General features: G+C 39.8%; 1 protein-coding gene across 2 annotated transcripts in view; it reads left to right on the forward strand.

Moving 5' to 3' along the window:
• The window catches only part of LOC128741432 (uncharacterized), a 313,214-nt gene extending 300,190 nt beyond the window's left edge, over nt 1-13,024 (forward strand). For both annotated transcript variants that reach the window (XM_053837246.1, XM_053837245.1), the window contains exon 3: nt 8,300-13,024. In XM_053837246.1, coding sequence (XP_053693221.1) covers nt 8,300-9,862 — 1,563 coding nt within the window. In that variant the 3' untranslated portion in view covers nt 9,863-13,024. The remainder of the gene's footprint in view (nt 1-8,299) is intronic.
• Nucleotides 13,025-14,238: the final 1,214 nt, after the last annotated feature.

The following is a 14,238-nucleotide window of genomic DNA, read 5'->3' on the forward strand; positions in this document are numbered from 1 at the left end:
TTTTAGTAGAGTACAAGTAGTGAGTTACTCAGTGTTTGTGTGTTCTTGGTATTTTCATTCAAAAAACGGGTAACTGATTGTTTTTTGAATTTTTCATTTTAGATGAATCTCCAAATATCAATCCACGGTACTGCATTTTTTTGGTTTTAAGGATCAGCTTGAAATAACTATAGGGAAGGGGGGAATGGGTTGGATTAATTTTAATTAGAATTTTGATTCATAGATCCTAGTAATGTTGTTAAATTTCATTAGTTCTTCATTAGTTTCTTTACAATCACCGGCCATGCAAATTGAGAGCTCAGTATCAATTAATGCTTTCGAAGGTAAACACACTTAGCTTTGAAATACAATGCTGGTCTCACAAGCCAGTCGACGTATCTTCGAATCTCGGCTGGATGGTACATGGTACTGCTAAATACAGTCAGAACAATCGTTCCACTAGCCCTGTAATTGTCCTGTACTCTAATATCCGACTGCGCAGTCTGTCGATAAACAAGGGTCAAATCTCCATGTCCATCTGAAACGGTGGACGATACTACACTTCAAATCGTAATCGTCAAACGTCCTTCCAGCTAGAAATGTCCACCACCGATCTACAATTGACGCGCTCACAATAATCACATTTGACTATTAGTAGGTCTGTAGCTATGCCATTTCTGGTGTGTAGTCTTACTATCTACTATCAAAATACAAGAGGACTTCGTACGCCTAGGTTGACAAAGAGTAGAGGAAAAGCTTGCAAAAGTTCAACTTTAAGATGCACAGAATATTCAATGTACTGTCTACAATGTGGAAACGAATCTTAGTAATAAAACTGCCAGACACTGAAAATGCTTTCTCAGAATGTATTGCTGAATCCATCGGTAACATCGGTAATATAATAACAGAATAATTTTCATTGTTCTGGCGCGTATTTAATTTGACAAAATCATAGTTGTAATTTGAAACAAGCAGCATGCGAAGCTGATTTGAAATAGTTCTCTTCCATATATATACCGTTTAAGTTCTATTTTGGAGATATTGCATTAAACACGAAATTTCATTCATTCAAATTATCCGCTTTTATAATTTTAATTAAAATACAGCCGAAGAGAACATTTCAGTTGCTCAGCTACACATTTCAAAACTCTGCTTAACCCTCTAACGGGCAACACCGTAAAAACGATGCGATCAAGCTAATGACTATTTTATCATGAAAGTACACACAAAAAAACCTTAAGTTCTGATTTTCATGCAAACATAATTATCTGGAAGAGCGCCAGGTAAGAAAAAGTCCAATTTCTCTTTTTCTTTTTTCATGTCTAACGCTCTGCCCAGATATTTTTTCAATTCAGATATATTACAAAATTAAAATAATGCATGAAATTTAATCATAGAAAAATGTTTTAGGTCAATCATTTTGTTCTAGATGTCCTTTTCCTTCAAAAGAAAAAAAGAGAATATTCGCGCATTAATTATTTTCGGAATTTTTCGGAATTTTTGTTTTTGAAAGATGATAACTTTTGAATGCATGGTCAGAATGTTATGATATTAGTATCAAAATGTCAAGAAATCTGTTCTGAACACATTTCGCGTAATGCCAATTAAAAATCAATTTTATATGCGGCTCTGGAGCTCCAAAAGCGAAGGCCGTCTACAGACGGTCTTACCCGTTAGAGCGTTAACTATTTTAATTTTGATGCATAACAGCATCATCTGTACCGTAGCGCCAACTACATGTCAAACGAAACCCATATTCGTCAATAAACATCGAAAACAATTGGCATCTCGAATGACTTTTTATGGGGTTTCTATGACATGTCACCGGAAACTACTTTAAGTTTGAAAATGTACTTATCCGTGCTTATCCTTTGGAAATCAGCGGGATTAGGAAGCCATCAGCGGTAAACAACACGCACTCGCGCAAACTGCGGAAATAAATACTGAGTTTTAACACTGAAAATTTCGAAAGCAACGGAGCGATGAAATAAAAACAACAATTCTTAACCGTGCTGCCAGAACTCTCTGAAGGACAAACTGTACTCAGGGCACCGAAAAGCATAGTCCAATACTTACTCCTTAATTCTTGAGTTTCGATGTAAGTGAATTCATTTCGAAGAGTGTTTTGGTGTACAGGTCTAATCGAACTCCTTAAAGCTGAAATCTTAAGCGTCTGTAGTCCGTTCAAATGTTTCCTTCATGATCAGCTAGCATCTTCAGTCCCATAACTAACGCTCAACAATTTCCTCAATCTCGTTTCTGGTGTTAAATCGTTATAGTAACTCATACGCTTATTTCATCAAATAAAATAGTTACTAATCTTCGATTTTATAGGCGAATGTTAGAAAATATGAAGCAGGTGAACTCAGTCGCTCGTGAACAACCGAGACCGTATACTCGATCTAGCGTTTGCCAATGACTGTTCCGTTCGTGAATGCGCTGTATTCGAAACTGTTGAGCTGATTGTAGACCTTGATCATCTCCACCATCCAGCAATAATAACCACCTTGCAATACTCCATGCCCGCTTCATTTACTGAATCTGAGGAGGAATTTCAGTTTGTCTTCCGAAGAACTAATTTTGTTGCTACATTGGGCCGTTCTTCAGCGATGGTTGATTGGGGATCTTTGTATCAGTACTTACTTACTTACTTACTTACTGATGTGTCCACGTCCGCCGGTCCGGCAGAACAAAGGGATGAAATCAGAGATCTCCACTGCTGATGGTTACCCGCCATGGCTTTTACCTGTCGCCAGGACAGGTTTTCGTCTACAGCCCGGATGGCGATGGCTAAGCTGCGTCGCCATGAGCCTCTGGGTCTGCCTCATCTACGCCGGCCTTGTGGATTCCAGTCCAGTGCTTCTCTGCAGACCTCGTTCGCTCGAGGTTCCGTTATCAGCTCCAGGCCGTAGTTTCCTCTGCTGTACGAAGAAGTCGTCTTCATTTCACTCGGTCCATGGCCGCAATTCGCCAGCCACGTAGTCTGCGTAGGGTCCGCAGGTCGCCTTTCACTTGATCGATCCATCTTGCTCGCTGCGCGCCCCGCCGTCTCGTTCCAGTCGGATCACTATTGAGAACTTTTTTAACGGGGCTGTCGTTCGGCATCCCCACGACGTGCCCAGCCCATCGCAAGCGACCGATTATTGCGAGGTGAGCGGTGAGTGGTTCCCTAAGCAGCTGATGCAATTCATGGTTCGTCCGCCTCCTCCACGTTCCGTCTTTCATCTGCACTCCGCCGTAGATGGTGCGCAACACCTTCCGTTCGAAAACACTAATGGCGCGTTGGTCCTCCACGAGCATAGTCCATGTCTCATGGCCGTAAAGGACTACCGGTCTAATCAGCGTCTTCTGGACTGTTAACTTCGTGCGGTGGCGAATTTTGTTCGATCGCAGCGTCCTACTGAATCCAAAGTAGGCACGATTTTCTGACATAATGCATCTTTGTATTTCTCTGCTGGTGTCGTTGTCTGCGGTAACCAGTGAGCCTAGATACACGAACTCTTCTACCACCTCGATTTCATCACCGTCTAAATGAATCCGCGGAGGGAGGTCAGCATTCACTTCTCTGGAACCTCTTCCTTTCATGTATTTTGTTTTCGATACATGAATGACAAGTCCAATCTGTTTGGCTTCAGCTTTCAGTCCGATGTACGTTTCCGCCATCCTCTCAAAGGTACGTGTAATGATGTCAACGTCGTCAGCGAAACCAAGAAGCTGGACAGACTTCGTGAATATCGTGCCACTCGTGTCTATCCCCGCTCTTCTTATCACACCCTCCAAAGCGATGTTGAACAGCAAACATGAAAGCCCATCACCTTGCCGTAACCCTTTTCGAGATTCAAAGGGACTCGAGACTGCCCCTGATATTCGAACAACATCGATCGTGTCATACGCCGATTTGAAGTCGATGAATAAATGATGCGTGGTCACATTGTATTCGCGATATTTCTGCAATACTTGCCGAAGCGCGAAAATCTGATCCGTGGCGTGACACGGGCACCCATGAGTCCCGCTTGATATTGCCCCACGAATTCCTTGGCAAATAATTATAATCGATGACATAAAAGTTAGGAGAGTACCTTGAAGGCGGCGTTCAACAGTGTGATTGCGTGGTAATTACAACAATCCAACTTGTCGCCCTTTTTGAAGCGGCTGACTGTCCGATAGTCACGTTGAATAAATTATTCAGTTTTCACGTGTCTGCAATTCATCAATTGCTTTATACTTTGTAGCAGGCCGGAAGGCCGCTAGGTGTTTCCGTCTACTAAATACTTGTCAGGACTTTTAGCAATGTGTATTCAAAAAAGCCTGAAGCGGAATCGTAAACTGCTCTGGTCGTTTGTGAATTGTAAACGGAAAGAGCGAGGCCTTCCATCGTTATATAGGACAGTTTGGGGCGAACAATTGAGCTGCATTTGGCAAAAGTAAAGTGGATGGGTGCAGTGCCTGTAGACTGGCTGAGATCATATTTGGTTAACCGGGGCGGCTTTCTGTGAGACTAGACAGCGTACATTCGAATCAATTTTGTAATTGATTTGGTATCCCGCAAGGGTGCAATCTTGGACCTTTCCCTTTTTTCACTATTTTTCAATGATATCGCAAGTAACAATGGCTTTAGACATTTGGTTTTGCTTCAATTTTATATAAGTTTTATTTGGGTTTATTATGGTATTACGCAATACCAAGAGGATACGAGACAAAACAAAATATACTTGTAGCTGGCTATAAAACCATAACAAAACTGTTAATAAAACAAATTTATTGTGGTTGTTTATATTACAACGATAAAACTAATTGGCTGCGTCACGTCTCTTATAAACTTACCGTACGTGTGGCGTATCAATAGAATATGTCGCCACAATCGAAATGGATCTTATTACGATTGTTTGTCAAACCGCAATAAATCTGTTAGTTGTATAGAGCTATTAAAACGGTACCACCATGACCAATCAGATCTATTGCTGCTATTATGAAGAATATTAGAGTTCAACTCCGAAATCATTTTTTATACGTGGCCATATTGCCAGTATTCTGTTTTCGCTCGCAAAGAAAAATTTATCAAAATAAAATATTTAATTTTGCAAAAAGAACGTTATTATCAATCGATTTTGCTATCACAGGAAGCAACTAAATTGATTTTGCAATAAATTGCAATTATCGGTGCAGATTCCGAGTAAATTGACTACATTGGCATGGATGGGTGACTACTTTAACAGCTTGAATCTAACGTAAACTTTGGTTGCTTACGATGCATAGTTGCTGAGCTATGTGCAAATGTTATTTTAGGGCGGCTTTGACGTAATTTTTTGTTATACGGCAAATGCGATATCAACAAGAGGATATTACTTGTTGAAAATTTGTAGCAGCGTTTTACATTACTCACATATCTGTTTTAAAAATATGTTGAAAATAATTTACAAAATATATTTCGCTTTTCCGTAATTTAATCTAACCCCGTCAAGCGCCTTGCGGGGTAAAAGTGCGATTCACGGACGGGGCAAAAGTGCGATTCACGGACGGGGCAAAAATGTATAGCTAATTATATACAGCCTTAGGTATTATATTACAGATACTACAAATGGAAGATCTGCAGCAAACAGTGTGCTCTATAGATGTTGGCTGAAGGAAAACAATGTTTTTCCGCTGATAAAACAAAAAACAAACGTTTGGAAAAGTTTCGATCTAACGGAGGCTGCAATACACCAGCGCAAAATAGTAAAGGTCCAAACTGAGAATATTCCTTACCGAAACATAACCCAGATTGAAGATAATATGGTTTTGTTAGCTACTGTTGTGCTAATTTCATGGATTCGAGCTTCGCACTTTTGCCCCGCGGTATTCGTACTTTTGCCCCGCTAGTGGGGTAAAAGTGCAAATCGGCACTGGATCAGAAGAAAGTAGAATTTATTTCACAAAACACTATTACCGCAGATGATTTATAGTTGAATGTGAAGACATTGAGTTACTGCATCACTATAAAATATATTATGTTGTTATCCTTCTTTATATCTCACGAAAATTGATGACAACTTCAATCATCGCACTTATGCCCCACCCTACTCTATATTTATTTTGTTAAAATGACCAGTTTTCGAAAATTGCATAATTTCGATGGCGTGTTGGTTTTATTCACGTATCATGTCAATATGCACGATAAAATTTTATGCGCATGTATTGCAAACCAATATAAACTGCTAAAATTGTTATTATTTTTCTATGGGATATTTCATTATGGTCGCTGCAAACCAAATCGATCGGCATGATCTGATAGTAAAACTTTAATTTTTCTGCTCACGGATATATTTTCAAGTTATAAAAAAGTTTGCGGACGGATTTAGCTTTTCACCAGAGCAAGCTGTATGCTTTATAGCTTTGTAGCAAAAAGCAGGGATGGTTCGATCACTTTGAGTCGGATTTGATTCATTTGACAGTACCGGCTCAGCCGAGCCAAAAATGACAAAGTTATATATGGGACATTTGTACAACTAGTTCTTATCTACAATTTTGCAGAACAAAGTATTGCTGTGTTTTTGTGGTTACGGTGCTACAATGCTAGTAACTCATCAGTGACTAAATGAACGTTCATTTAGTCACTAATAAGATACTAGTATCGTAGCACCGTAACTACAAAAGATACAGCAAAACTTCTCTACAAACGTCTCATACATAACTTTGTCATATTTGGATCCGCTGAGACGGTACTGTCAAATGAATCAAAATTGAATCGAAGTGATCGAATCATCCCTGGCAAAAAGCTTCATTAAATTATGGCGGTAGCTGTCAAGCAGCGAAAAGTATAATCGGTTTTGTTGCTGCTTTCAGCAGAACGTAATAAGACTACTTCAGCCTATGACCGGATTCTTATAGAGGTTATGAAAACCTTCTGAAGAGTGGGCCACTTGGTCGGAAGGCAATTTTATAGCGGTCATCAGCAAGTTCTGGTAGAGCTCATAGTTTTATTAGCGGTTTTATGGAATTGGTCCTGAAAACCACTAGTGGAACGTAATAAAACTTAAAATTGTTACTTGGGGTAGTGCGTAGTGTTAAGTAGACCGATGTTAAGTTAAGTTAAGTTAAGTAGACCGGGTAAATTGAAAAAAAGGGAAAAAAACAATGCGTTTCCTCTTGCTCAACAGCTTTGACTATAGCTCATATGCTACTTATCTCTCTCCAGCACTCTAAATAGACCATTTTCGTTAAAACTGTCGAGCCAATTTCCTCTTCAACAATCTGAATGTTCAGAACTCGCGCATATTCGACATGTTTTTAAAACATTTGTTTTCGTCAAATCAAAACAACAAGTTCACAGGGTGCACGCCTTGCGCGTATGTGACAATGAATAGAGTTGCCGAATATTCAGATTAAAAATGGATTCGCCTGATCTGAACGAGGTGTTTTTCATATTAGCGGGGGTTGAGTGTACTGCGTACTAGCTGTTTCGTCTCGAGGGTTGGATGTTGGCAGGTGCGACTCTAGAAGTTATAGCTTCTGTCGATTACCGCGAACATCCGCGTCGCGTTGCGCTCAATTTACTCTGTAGACCTATCTTGGAATAGTGCGGGGCTGACGAGATCTTCACTTCTCCAATATACTACATTTAACAAGTAGTACAAAATGGCCAGGGCAAAGCACATTTACGAATTCAATCTATCTGTCATGTTTCCTCTCATCATCATCATCTTTTTCATCAACAAAATCATCATGGTGTTAGTGTGGTCTATGTGAACTCTTTCAGTCATTATTATTAACTTTTTCTTTCATTCTTGGGCAGGCTTAGCTCTAACCCGCACACTTTGTAATGCAAATGGAAACGAAATTTCATTGTTAGCGTTGGCATTGTTATCAGTGGTCACCTGTGGTCTTGTGATCCCATGTCGTCGCCGCCATCTACGATGCCCCGTAGTAATCAAATTGTTGTTTCGCTGTGTCATTCATCTTGATTTCGCTCGTAATTTCCTTGCACATCCCTGCAGATGTAAACGTGCGGCAAATAGCCTTTACGTGATTGGTTGACATATTCGCATGGAACAACTATTCCATGATCATGAGCCTCCTGCTGGGGCTTCTTTTTCGTTTCTCATGCATGACTAATATATAAACCATCTGAGGATCGGGGATATCGTTTTATAATAGTAGAATTACCAGTAGAATACTACTATCCTAGCTCATTATGTAAAATTATTTCTGTTCATTTCAAGAAAATAAAACCTCCTCTGAACACGATACCCTTCGAATGGTTATTATCTACAACCTCTAATTTTATTTAAATGAACAAAACACTCAAGACTAATAACGTTTCCTCATATTTTCCTTTTTTCAGGCTGCCATCCTCCAGCAGACGGCCGAGTACATCTACGCCCTGGAGCAGGAGAAGACGCGCCTTCTGTCGCAGAACTGTCAGCTGAAGCGACTGCTCGACCAGCAGGACCATAACGGTGCAGTAGCGGCAGCCGAACTTCAGCAGGCCACAACGCAAACAGCAACGGCAGCCACCACCGTGCTTACGGCAACGGCGACAGCGACGGCCAGCCCTGCAGCGATAGCTGTCGTCCCGGCGACGACAACGACCGTGGCAGCGATTCAGGCACCGACGGGACAAGCGGCGGTCGCTCAGGTGGCTACCGTTGCCAAGAAGCGTAAGATCGACGCCATCATGACCGTCCAACCGGTTTCGGATTCGTCCGACGAAGGACTGGGCTCGATGTCGCCGGAACCGGTTAGTCTCATGCAGGTCGTGAACAATGCTACCGGGCAAACCATCATGGCTACCGCAGTCAACGGTCGAGCGTGTGCCACCTTCAACGTTTCAGCCAAAGACTACTTGGATATGAAACATCAGTTGGAAATCGAGCGACGACAAAAAACAGTCATCGAGGAGAGATTAAAAGCCTTAGAACGGCAAATTTATCCAGCGAGAGTTCTTTATCAAGACCATCCGGATATCAATGATCCGAAGGAAACATATGAAGAAATAACAGTGACCACTATTCAAAAGCCAATCACCGCAAAAATTGGTAAAGAGATGGAAAGTGTTCAGCTGATTGAGCTCGAGTCTGTAATACCCGGAAAGAAACAACTGGTCGTCTGTAAAACGGAAGGGATTGAGGAGGTTATTCCAGCTGTCACCGTGAAACCGGCAGTCGTTCCTTTGAAAGAGGATAAAGTGTTTGTCAAACGATCACGATCGCGCTCGCCAACGATTGAAACCGTTGTGACATTGCCTCCGAAAAAGAATCGTTATCCAACCATTCTAGAGGCAGCCATCAAAGCAGAACCGAAAGTTGAAGTCGAACGCATCGATTCTCCTTCCTCGATTGTCGTAACCGACGATCATCTTTCGCATTTAACCAGCAGCAGTAAATTGGTAACATCGCAGCAACAGCAAGCCGCTTCCCGTATCAACACGTGTCGTCATAATTTGGAGACGATAGTCGAGGCCATTCGGCATCTGGAGGGCGATGCATTCGATGCTGTAGTTCCTGGTGGACCAGCCGCTGGTCAAGTTCTCCAAAATCCTCGCCACATTGTGCAGGAAGTTCCTCTGGCACTGACCACCTCGAGCAAGCAAAAGGAACGCGATCATCGCCAGAGCCAGCTGGAACCATTTTTGAAGTTTCGAACGGCACCTGCCGCTGCTGGTACCTGTTCCTCCTCACTTTCCTCTGTTACCTCCTCGTCAGTTGCCGCTGCCTCCGCGTCACCGAATGCCAGCAGTGTAAGCAACAACCCTGCGATCGTTTCAGTATCCATCACTCCATCTAACGTGGTCTGCAGCAGTCCTTCCCATTCGTCCTCAATATCCGCTCAACAGACTGCGTCGCAAATTCTTCAGCAGCACCAGCAGTGCCGACCGGGCGTGATTGTGGTTAAACAGAACTCATGATCTACTAGCAGCAATGCTCCATCCTTATCAGTAACGTCATTATCATCGTCGTCATCATCATCATCATCATCATCAGCAGCAGCAGCATCATCAACCGTATCCATACCGGCTGCAGCTACTGCAACTGGTTCAACAGTTGGAACAATTGTGATTAACAACGGCAAGCAAGTGAAAATTGTAAGCTGCAAAGGCGCTAACAATGCTAATAGTAACATCGTTGTCGGTGGAGGAGGAGGTGGAGCAGCCGCAGCAGGAGGAGGAGGTGGTACCTCGAACGTAATCATCAAATACCATCATCATCATCAACATCAGCACCTGGTGACGAGCCACGAAGAGAAGCAACAGTCCGCCGGCAGATAAGATCCGCGCATCAATATGGCAGAAAAAGTTTTTTGTTGATTATTTTATACCGACGCAGTTTTTGCGCTTCTATCACAATTACATTTTTATAGACGTGTTTCCCTTTGTTATCCCAGTTCCTCACAAATGTTTTCCCCAGTTTTCCCGGGATTTCGCGTACGCTAAGTTGTGATTTATAGCAATCGACACATATTATTTTCATATTTCTCACTAGAGCCTAGAAGACTTTTTTCTTTATTTTTATGAATCATTTTAAGTACACAGCAGATATCAGATTAAAAAAAACGGAAGCAAACCAGAATTGATAGTTTTAGTCAGACAGAACTACACAACAGGCAGATAGAAGACAAACAATATAAATAATATGCTTAGAGATTTCGACGACAACAGGTAACTTCTAGAGTCCAGCAAGCAGCTTAGGTGTCCTGCTGAAAGAAAAATGACCGGCGAAATCGATTCACCTACTTTGTACATTCTACAAAATGCATACACGAAAAGAAACTGTAAACTCAAAACATTCAAGCAAAGTTATTACAATAAAAGTCGATTACAAACGAAAACAAAAACAACTAGGATCAAAGCGAAACACAGCAGCACAGTGTGTGGAGTTCGATGAGGTTTCCGGCGCCGCTAATTGACCGAAACCAAATGACAACCGGGATTTTCGGGATTATGTTATTTTTCTTTAACGGAACAATTTTCTGTTCTAGCATTTTTCATAAGTCTTAAAACTCTACTACCTAAAATACAATTTACAAACGTCAAACACAGTGCAACAACGGTGTATTGAAGCAAATGCATAAGCAAGATGTTTTGTGCCTCGGTACATACCAATTATAACATAATACTTAGAGGGAGGGAGCAAGCAGGAGCGGCGCGATAGGGGTAAATACAATGGTGTTACATGTCGGGAAGTACTCTAGTTAAGGTAACAATAGTAGGTTAGCGTGTATAGAAATAGTGTTATTGAGTGCAACACATACAAATACAAAGTTCTACAAAATACAATAGCAGTTGATGCGCGTTGATTAAGCAAACAGTGAAACAGTAAAATGGGGCACTGAACAAACAAACAAACAAACAAACCAACAAAAACATAAACACTAGCAATAATGAATAACATAATCCTGGAAAAGGGGTGGTCGTTGGCTTTTTTTCTCGACTAGCAACGTTCGATTAGAGCTGCTTTTGGTTGTCAATTTAATGCTTAATATTTTATTTATTTTTTTGCGAGTAAACTTTGATTTGCCTGCTATTTGTACTTTCGACTTAATCTAGACGCTTAATAGTCGATGATAAAAGTAGGTCTTTATGATGTGGGTTTTGGATAGCGAATGAACAGAGAGAACGTTTACTTACCCTCGGTTGTTGATCAAAGAGTCAGTTGAGTTCGAATTCGTCTGGAAAAATAATAGCTATTGTTAGGAAAATCGTTTCTATAGGCTTGGCTGCGGAATTCTCAGAAACTAGCTTTGTATTAAAACTAAGTTTCCGGACTGAACAACTCCGGAGGAGAAACAACAAGAAAGTTGGGACCCTAAAAAAATTGTTAGTCACTTCGTATTTTGAACGCGCGGAAACAGTGAATGGTGATCATCATATGATCATATAATCGTACTATTTTATGTATCTAAAAGTTGAATTTTTATTGCTTTAAAATTAATTTCCTTTTATTTTGTTCCAAACTGGAACAGTGAAAGTATTAGCCGGATGCCAATCGGAAACCGCATCGAACGTCCGAAATGCTGCGAAAATCATCATCTGACCTTGAAATGATCGCTGATCGATGAAAATCCTTTTTGTTTTGGGAAACTATCTTGAACTACACGTAAATTCTTAACCATAAAAAATCCTAGGCAATCGTTATAGCAATCTTTTGAAGTGCAGGCAAGCAAAAAGAAAACATGAGTATCAAAAATTAGTTTCCACAGTAAGTGTGGAAGAGTGTAAATTTCGGGAAATCTTTTAAAAAACGATTTCCCATCATATTGGTAGGAAAAAAGCAAGCAAACACTCGTACCATTTCCCCCACGACGCGTGGTCCGGAAGGGTACGTTCGAATCAAATTCGGCCCCCCATAAGAGATACGATCATCGTTTTAAATAACGTAAAACAGTCCCTAATTAGTTTTCTTTATAGATTAATTATCTTCGGTTATAAGCTTTCTTGTTTTAGTGGAAGAATGATTTTTAGATCATTGTTTGGTTTAGGCTTAATTGGGAAGCACTCTTCCGCGCTTTTATAGAGTGAAAAAAGAAAAGAAAACAAACACGAAATTGATTGGCGATCATTGCAAAAGGACGTACGTAATGTTTACTTTTTCTACATTTGTTAGTTTTTCAAACGGAGCGATTCGATTTACTAACGAAAAGTAGTTTCTTTACGGTAGAAGATTAGCGTTAATAGGTTTAGGATACTTTTTTTGTACAACACATAAAAGTTAAAAAAAAGGTGGAGAGAGACAACACTTGTGCATGAGCGAATGCGAATACGTGCACAAAAAAATCGGTTCGACGTTAGCGTTAAGGAGGCGACTTAGTAAATCAATTATATGATTTATTTGCATTTATGTCTGTGCACGTAACAGATGAAGAAGTAAGGGAAGTTTAGTAATAATGACAAGTGTATATTTAAGTATTTAAAGAAAGAAGCATTAATATAAAAGTGGAAAAAAACTAAATATATTTCAGAATATAACTCGAATCTCTTTATTGATAAAACATAATAATTAATACTATTATTATTACGACTATTACAAACATGCAAATACATTTACGAGTTCAGAATTAAAATACAATTAAATGGTGAAACATAAAAAAACATAAATGTATTGAATTGATTTTTGTATTCCTCAAACTATACATATACACGTTGATTCAAACGAGAGAAGTTGTTGAAAAATCTTTCTAATTGTAAATCAAACCCACACAAACACACACACACATAAGAAAAAATACCACAAGTATGTAAGTAATGTCTACTACTTAACGATCAGCAAAGCAACATTTTAGCGAAAATCAGTCCGTAAATGGCCCGTTTGTTGCGAAACAAAAGTCCACATACAAACAAGAAAATAAACGAAGAATAATATGAACGTGCGATGTTTTGTAGACGCCAATAGAAGAACAAAAAAAAACTTGTGAAGCGTGCGCAGTAAGATCATACTGACTATTGTCAACCAACAGAAAGCGAAATCGTAATATTAATAATAATAATGTTATCAAATATTATGGTTTATATTGAGTATCGGAGATAACAAGTGAAAAGGGAAATCTTTTATTAGAAAGCGTCGCGAAAGTGCGGTTATGGAATGCGCCTATTGACTACTCAGAATGGGCATTTTTAAAGGATTGTATCAACGCACAAAACAGAACATTCATGATGAAACGTCAGAAATTCGAATTTGTGTTCGAAAACAAAAAATCAGCCGTTGCTATGATCCCGTAAATTGGCCATCTCTTCGAAATATATTGCAATCTAATAAAAAACAAAACCCAATCGTAAGGTTTTCAGCAGTAAGTAAGATCAGTAAACTAAATAAAATAATATTGTCTTTGGTTTTGCAAAGCTATAGCATGAAAAAGGAAAAAAAGGGAAACTTATTCCAAACCGACAGAAAGGGAAAGTCATAAACGATAAGACATATTAACTAACATTATTACGGGCTAACGCAAAATAAAAAACAGTTCGTCGCCAATGCGAAGAAGAGAACAGAAACGTGAAAACTGCCCATAAAATGCCTGAAATCATATTGTCCTGAACCAGTTTTACCAAGTAAAAACAGTTGTGAGTTGTCAAATTTTGCGATAGTTGGCAAAAGCATGCGGGTGATGTCGTTAAACAAAACACGTAAACACATACTAAGGAAATCAAAAAAAAAAAAAATAAGAAAAAAAAAACAAAAGATATGTCAAACTAAAATTAAATTCAAAATTGTCTTTTCGATCGTAACTTGAGCATCCCGATTTGCCTCTTTTTCGTCTCTTAATCTAGCAGAAACCAAGTTCTGACTTGTA

Source organism: Sabethes cyaneus, chromosome 3, assembly GCF_943734655.1.
Source record: "Sabethes cyaneus chromosome 3, idSabCyanKW18_F2, whole genome shotgun sequence".
Taxonomy (NCBI): domain Eukaryota; kingdom Metazoa; phylum Arthropoda; class Insecta; order Diptera; family Culicidae; genus Sabethes; species Sabethes cyaneus.